Source organism: Eptatretus burgeri, chromosome 9 (genome assembly GCF_056783735.1).
Source record: "Eptatretus burgeri isolate ZD-2024b chromosome 9, Ebu_testis_v1, whole genome shotgun sequence".
Classification (NCBI taxonomy): Eukaryota; Metazoa; Chordata; class Myxini; order Myxiniformes; family Myxinidae; genus Eptatretus; species Eptatretus burgeri.
Window position 1 is genome coordinate 28,080,281 of NC_140969.1, and position 7,089 is coordinate 28,087,369.

Genomic DNA, 7,089 nt, shown 5'->3' on the forward strand with positions numbered 1-7,089 from the left:
CCGCGTGATGCCTCACCTGTGGACGGCCGCACCAAGGGGGGGGGGGTCTCGTTTACCCCATGTACCCCATGTTTGTTTGTCTGTTTGTGTACAGGATATCTCAAAAAGTTGTGGACGGATCCGGATTAAATTCTTGGGCAGGTTGGGTGTGTGACAAGGATGAACTGATTAGATTTTGGTTAAGATCCGGATCTGACGACTAAAATATTTGAAGTGATTTTTCACCATTGAGAGATGGGGCCAAAATAATATTGCACAATATCTCAAAAAGTTGTGGACGGATTCTGATGAAACTTGATGGACAGGTTGAATGTGTGAGAAGAACGAATTGATTCGATGTTGGTGAAGATCCGAATCCAGATCTGGATACGAGAATTATTTAATTTCTAAAGTGATTCTTCACCATTGAGAGATTGGGCCAAAAACGATATCGTACTGTGCAGCATTATATTTCAAAAATGTGTTGGGCCCAATATGATCTCGTGGATCAGGCATTACGTGGTTGAGGTATGTGCTCTCCCGCGTGCCCTTCTAGTTTTCTGATATTTTTTTTTTTTTGTTCACTTTTCAAAGTTCGTATCTCTGTAGTTGAGTGTTTTTGGGTGTTTAATTGTAATTCTTGTCTTGAATTGTGAGTACTGTGTTGTAGCATGTGTTATCTTGGGCTATACACACGCTGATCCTTTTGTGAGGGTTCACATTGATGGGGAGATGTCGTGTAACCTGCAAGTAACATGGTGGGAGGAGTGGAGAACAGATGTGTGTGTGTGTATATATATATATATATATATACATATACATATACATATACATATACATATATATATATATATATATATATATACATATACATACATATATATATATATATATATATATATATATATATATATATATATATATATATATATATATATATATATATATATATATATATATATATATATACATATTTTTTTTTTTGGTATATATATATATATTTTTACATAGGTGGGAGGGTGGGGGTGGTAGAGAGTATTAAAAATGACATTAATTTGTTTGTTTGTTTTTCTGATGTACAAGTGATCTCTTCTTTTATTTATTTTTAAAATTGCATATAATTTTTTTCTTTCTCATGTTAAAAATTTTGTCATAGATTCTCACTGTCATTTGCATACAACTTCTTTCAAAGTTTCCGATGCCTCTCGATTTATAAAGCAGTCTTCCTATCCTTCACATCCACTGTCACTTTGCACCTCTTTCCCTGCTTGGGAAATGCAGAGTGGCTTTACGCTGGTCCGTGAGGAACGACAGAAAAACGATGATTGCTTCTACCTGTTTGAGCTGTCCTCGAGCGTTGCTTGCAACGCTGTCGGTAAAACGGGTCTCAGCGGTGGTGCCATATTCCTCATCTTGTGAGTGTGTGCTCCACTACTTGCTGGTTTTATATTACGTGTGGGATGATGTTTGTTTCTGAACTTTATCACACGGGTGTTCAAATTTTGACACGTATCAGGATGTTTTATTTTTGCTTGTGTTTATTGTTGTTGTGTGGCAGGTTGCTTTGTTTTGTAGCAGCCTACCTGTTGGGTGGCTTTGTTTATCAGCGTTTTGTGGTCGGTGCCAAGGGTCTGGAGCAGATACCGAACTTCCTCTTTTGGCAGAATCTTGGCAACATTCTTGCTGTAAGAACTTTATTATGCATGAAATCTGTTAAAAAAAAAAAAAAAAAACAATTCCCCTTCGCCTGCAATCCACAGCTTTGTTTTGGTGTCACTTCCTACTCTTCTTCATTTTTCCTTTGTACTTGCTGCAGTCTGCAGCTTTGCTTTGTATTTTTGGCTAATGCTGCATTTTTCTACCCTTGTTCAAATATTTTCTCACATTTATAACTGCGATTTATTTTTCTAAAGCTTGGCTTGATGGATTTTGTTATTCCTTCTCCCTCCTCTTCCCCTTTCCCACCAGGATGGATGTGACTTTGTTTGCCGCACGAAGCCGCGGGTTGAAGCTGCAGCGTACCGTGGGGTGGGACAGGATCAGCTTGGGGATGATGAGGATGAGGAAGAGAGAGACGATCACCTGTTGCCAATGTGACGAGTACCTGTACACGTGACCGCTGCACTTGTTGCGATGATTTGTTAAAAGATGCCAATTGCTGTCACCTTTGTTTCTTTCCTTTTCTTGACCCTCCTGCAGCTCCTCTAACTCTTCGTTATTATCCTCTCATATCTATCTTTGTTTTTTGGTTCTTGCAACGTGTTTCTCTCTCTTAGAGATAGGGAGAGAAAGATTCGGAAATGTTGTAAACATTGCGTTTATCTTTAGAATGATTGATTGTAAGCAGAGATTTTTAAATTTTTTTTTTTTTTTGTTCAAGGTAAAGGAGAAGTTTTCTCTCTCGTCAGGCCGATTTGTGCTGCGTCATTGCATGCGGCACGACCGCAGAACTCTAATTGTGCAGCGACACTGTTGCTGCTACCTTTTCTGCCAATGTTCTTGTTCAAGCTCTGAGCTGAAATGCTGTGTATTCGTGTGAAATGCACTGGGCCCGACACGGCAAAGCGAAAAGTGTACAAAGCTGTGGTTCAGGTTACAATACGACTTGGAGAGTACAGCGCTTGTAACGACCTTTGTACATTTGCATCAGTTTTTAAACATGTACTATGGTAATTGGTTGTGCTTCCTGTTGTGTAGCATCTTTGTCGATGAATGCCATGAAAATTTAGATATCGTTTTATCCTATCAAAAAGGTTTGGGGTTTTTTTAATTTTTTTTTTGTTTTTTTTTGGAACTACATCCACTGAATTTTTACTGTACTTTAACCTTTTTCTTTTTTGTTGTAATTATTTTTTTGCCTGGAGGATGTATATATTTTTTTTTTTGCTTTTGGCACGTGCGAATGGAATTTTTAGATTTTTTTTTTTTTTTTTTTTCCTGATGAATGTTAATTTTCACAAAGCTTTTGAATTTGATTGTCTTCTTTGCACCGGCACCAGGTACATTGTGAGGAGTGCTGCATTCGAGCTACAGCTTGAGATTACCTGCTTAGTTGATGCTGATTCACACTTGTTTGTTTTGTACTGTTTTTGAGATCTGTGATGTGCCTCCAAATTGTTTTTGTTATTAAAAACAAAATTTCCCTTGGTACGATTTACAAATGTTTTTGTAATACATGCTGATCAAACCCAAGGAAATTGGTAATTTATCTTGTATTCTATGCATGCCAAGGCATTTGATGAAACTTCCATGGTTTAACCACATCTTGCTATTGCAATAAATTCCTCAACTAGAACGGCACTCGGGAGAGCGCATACCTCTGCCAGGTGGAACAGTTTACATTTTGTAGCCCACTCGTGGGCCTGTCTGCACCCAGAAATTCACCAAAATTAAATCTTACTTGGCCTGTCCACCAAGTTTCATATGAATCCGTACATAACTTTTTGAGATATCCTGTTCAGAGACAAACATTTACCCATATCTCCACGATGTACAACATAAGAGTTGTTTGAGTTTGTCCTCCTGGCCATGATCTCTCCACTGTTAGAGCCCAACCTTCCCAAGGAACAAGCTGGTTCCAGACCGAGTAGGAGCTGCATTGATCAAGTACTTGCACTTACCACCCACATTGAGGCTGGCTACCAACGCAGGCTCAAGCCAGGCACTAACTTTTTACCAACGAATGATATGGTATGGTAACATGATCGTCTGCTGAAAGCTGCCAAACCTTTTCAGTGCCAAGCCACAATGCATGTCTTTTCTTCTATACTTAGCAATCGTAGACATACAGTGCTTTCATAAAGTATTCACCCTCGACTTTTTCACATTTTGTTTTGTTACAGCCTGAATTAAAAATGGAATTAAATGAATGTTTTTTTTTTTTTGTGATGTAATACTCCATAATGACAGTGAAAACGTTTCTTAGAAATTTTTACAAATTTGTTAATTAAATGCAAAAATATCTCATTTACATAAGTATTTAGCCCCCTGAGTCGATATTTTGTAGAAGCGTCTTCGGCAGCGATTACTGCTTTGAGTCTTCTTGGGTATGTCTATCAGGATTTGGGGATTTTCTCCCATTTTTCCTTGCACATTTTCTCAATCTGTCAAGTTTAAGGGGGTACATCAGTGAACAGCAATCTTCAAGTCTTTCCACAGATTCTCAATGGGATTCAAGTCTGGGTATTGGCTGGGCCACTCAAGGACTTTCACGTTCTTGTTCTGAAGCCATTCCAGTGTTGCTTTGGCTGTATTCTTGGGGTCATTGACTTGTTGAAATGTAAATCTTCACCGCAGTTTAAGGGCTTTTGCACTCTGAAGCAGGTTCTCCTCAAGGATTTGCCTGTAATTGGCTCCGTTCATCGTTTCGTCTATCCTTACAAGTCTCCCAGTCCCTATCGCTGAAAAATATCCCCAGAACATGCTTCACGGTAGGGATGGTGCGAGATGGGTGATGAGCTGTGCTCTGTTTCTGCCAGATGAAGTGCTTTGCATTCAGGCCAAAGAGTTTAATTTTCGTCTCATCAGACCACAGAATCTTTTGCCTCATGCTCAGTCTTTCACGTGCCTTTTTGTAAACTTCAGGTGTGCTGTCACTTGCCTTTTTCTCAGGAGTGGCTTCTGTTTGGCAAACTCCCATCAAGCCAAGATGTGTGAAGTGCTGCAGAGACTGTTGTAGTTCTTGCAGGTTTTCCCATCTCAGCTAAGGAACTCTGTCGTTCTGTTAAAGTGGTCATTGGGTTCTTGGTCACCTCCTTGATCAAGGTCCTTGGTCGGATGGCCAGCTCGAGGAAGAGTCTGGGTAGCTCCATATTCTTTATATTTCCTATTGATGGAGCTCACTGTGTTCTTGGGAACTTTCAGCACTCTAGAAATTGTTTTATACCTTTCCCCAGATCTATGCCTCCTCACAATTCTATCTCAGAGTTCAACGGATAGTTCCTTGGATTTCATGGTTGGGTTTCTGCTTTGACATCTGTCAACTGTGGGACCTTAAATAGAAAGGTGTGTTTTTCTAAATCGTGTCTAATCATTTGAATTGGCCACAGGTGGACTCCAATCAAGTTGTAGAGACATCTTAAGGATGATCAAAAGAAATTGGATGCACATGAGCTCAACAATTTGGAGTGTCATAGCAAAGGGTTTGAATACCAACATATATGTGAGTGACATGCCTTGTACCACTTCCAGAAAGTTTGCTTAAGCAGATGATCCTACCCTTGCTAGCCAAGCAATCAACCTTGAATATCTCAGCAGTACCCTGTCCCAGACTTAAAGGCAATGATGCAATACTTCATCTACTAGCGCTTGAACCCAACTAAGACTAGTTACCTTTTTCCATTTCAGCAACCGACTGGCAAACAGCAAACTCCAGGTTTCCTTTTGTGGCAAACCAGTCAAGACAAGCCGTTCCCGAAATACCTTGGAGACCCTTGATCGTAGCTTCACACTCGGTGAACACTTAAAATGGGTCACAGAAAACATCAAAACCAGGGTAAACATCTGGAAACTCGCGGGCACCATCTGGGGATCAATTGCACACACTCCGCACTGTTGGCCGAACTCTTGTGTATTCTTCAGTGGAATACTGTTCCCTTGTTTGGGCAGAGAGCAGCTATACAAAACACTTGGACACTCCTGAAAACAGCGATGTGGATAAATCAGCGGTACACTGAAATCAACACCCATGCAGTGGCTACCAGTTCTGTCTGACATCACATCACACCACCTCCACAAATGGAATTTCAGACAGCCCAACATGTGACGGTGGTTACCCAGATAAGACTATGAATCACATTGGGAATGAGTGTCACCACCAGAAATTTGACCAAGGATTTCGGACAATCCACCTAACAACAGACTATGATTTGGCGATCCAACTTGGACTTAGATCTGTGAGCTGAAAATTTGTCACAGGAAAGATTGAGAGACAGACAAACGGGTGAAAACATAATCTCCATCCACCTCCGGTGACGGAAGTAATAAATAACAGCCTGATTTATTGGGGAATATCAAATGTCGTTCCAACATTTTAAGGGATTTGTTCCGCAATGACATTACCTTATTTTCTCCAAGACTGATAGGATGGCCTCGAGGTAGGCACACTCGCCTCTAAGTTGACTCTCCTGGCTTTGAATCCCCACCCAGCTATAAACTGTCTTCCTGGTGTTTCACAGGCAGGGTGATTCATCAATGTGTGCACTGTTAAATGGGAATTGCTGTCTGCCAGCATTCATTGGTGGATGTTAAAGACCATAGGTGTATGTAATAGCACACTAGGTGGATGAGTTGGTTGGATTCCGATTCAGATTTGACCCATCAGTGGGACACAAAACTTAAACTGTTCAGCCTGGGCGAGGGACATGCTCTACCTTATGCCGTTCTAATTTTGGAGCTGCTTTTTTATCGCAGTTTCTGTATTTTTTTTCGAACTGCTCACAAGTTTTGTCAACCTTGCCTTTACAACAGCAGTAATCACACATGTGCATGCATCCCAAAACTGCTGCCAACTCTGCATTGATTTTAAATCAGCTGTTTGTTCATGCATGCTTGCTTCATATACACAGCATATAATATCAGCTATCATGTCATCATATGCTTGGCCTTGGTTTCATTAAAATACGAGGGCATGTTGAAAAGTAATGCCTCCTATTCTTTTTCTCCAAAACAGGTAAAGATATTCAAATGAAACAAAGACAGATACCAACATCAATCTTCATTCTACCGCAGTGTGTATTTATTTCTCAATGGAATTACCACTGCGGTCCACACATTTCTACCAACGTTCAAGTAGTTTTTGTGATGCCATCACGATAGACCTGCGTGTAATGTCCTGTCCTGCTGGCTTGACATCATCGTTGGAAGAAAAACGTTCTCCACGAAAGTGTGATTTAAGGTTGGGGGAAAAGATGAAAATCTGACGGAGCCCAGTGATCATTTGTGGTGGTACTCCATTGACTTTCAAGATCTCACTTTCACTCACTCTCACTTTCAAGATCGTACTGGTGGACCCAAGTCTCATCTGCAGTCATCTCATAGCATTTGCAACGTCGTGCTGCCTTGACTGACGTAGCACTGAGACATCTATTGCCAGGATCACGAAACTAGCGT

At 40.5% G+C, this 7,089-nt stretch overlaps 2 protein-coding genes across 3 annotated transcripts in view; one reads left to right on the top strand and one right to left on the bottom strand.

Moving 5' to 3' along the window:
* The window catches only part of M6PR (mannose-6-phosphate receptor, cation dependent), a 44,251-nt gene extending 41,124 nt beyond the window's left edge, over positions 1–3,127 (top strand). Inside the window, exons 4-6 of the mRNA XM_085894497.1 lie at positions 1,261–1,394; positions 1,538–1,664; positions 1,948–3,127. Coding sequence (XP_085750623.1) covers positions 1,261–1,394; positions 1,538–1,664; positions 1,948–2,076 — 390 coding nt within the window. The 3' untranslated portion in view covers positions 2,077–3,127. The remainder of the gene's footprint in view (positions 1–1,260; positions 1,395–1,537; positions 1,665–1,947) is intronic.
* The window catches only part of LDLRAD2 (low density lipoprotein receptor class A domain containing 2), an 814,009-nt gene that overhangs the window by 236,825 nt on the left and 570,095 nt on the right, over positions 1–7,089 (bottom strand). The gene's annotated exons all lie outside the window — the stretch shown is intronic.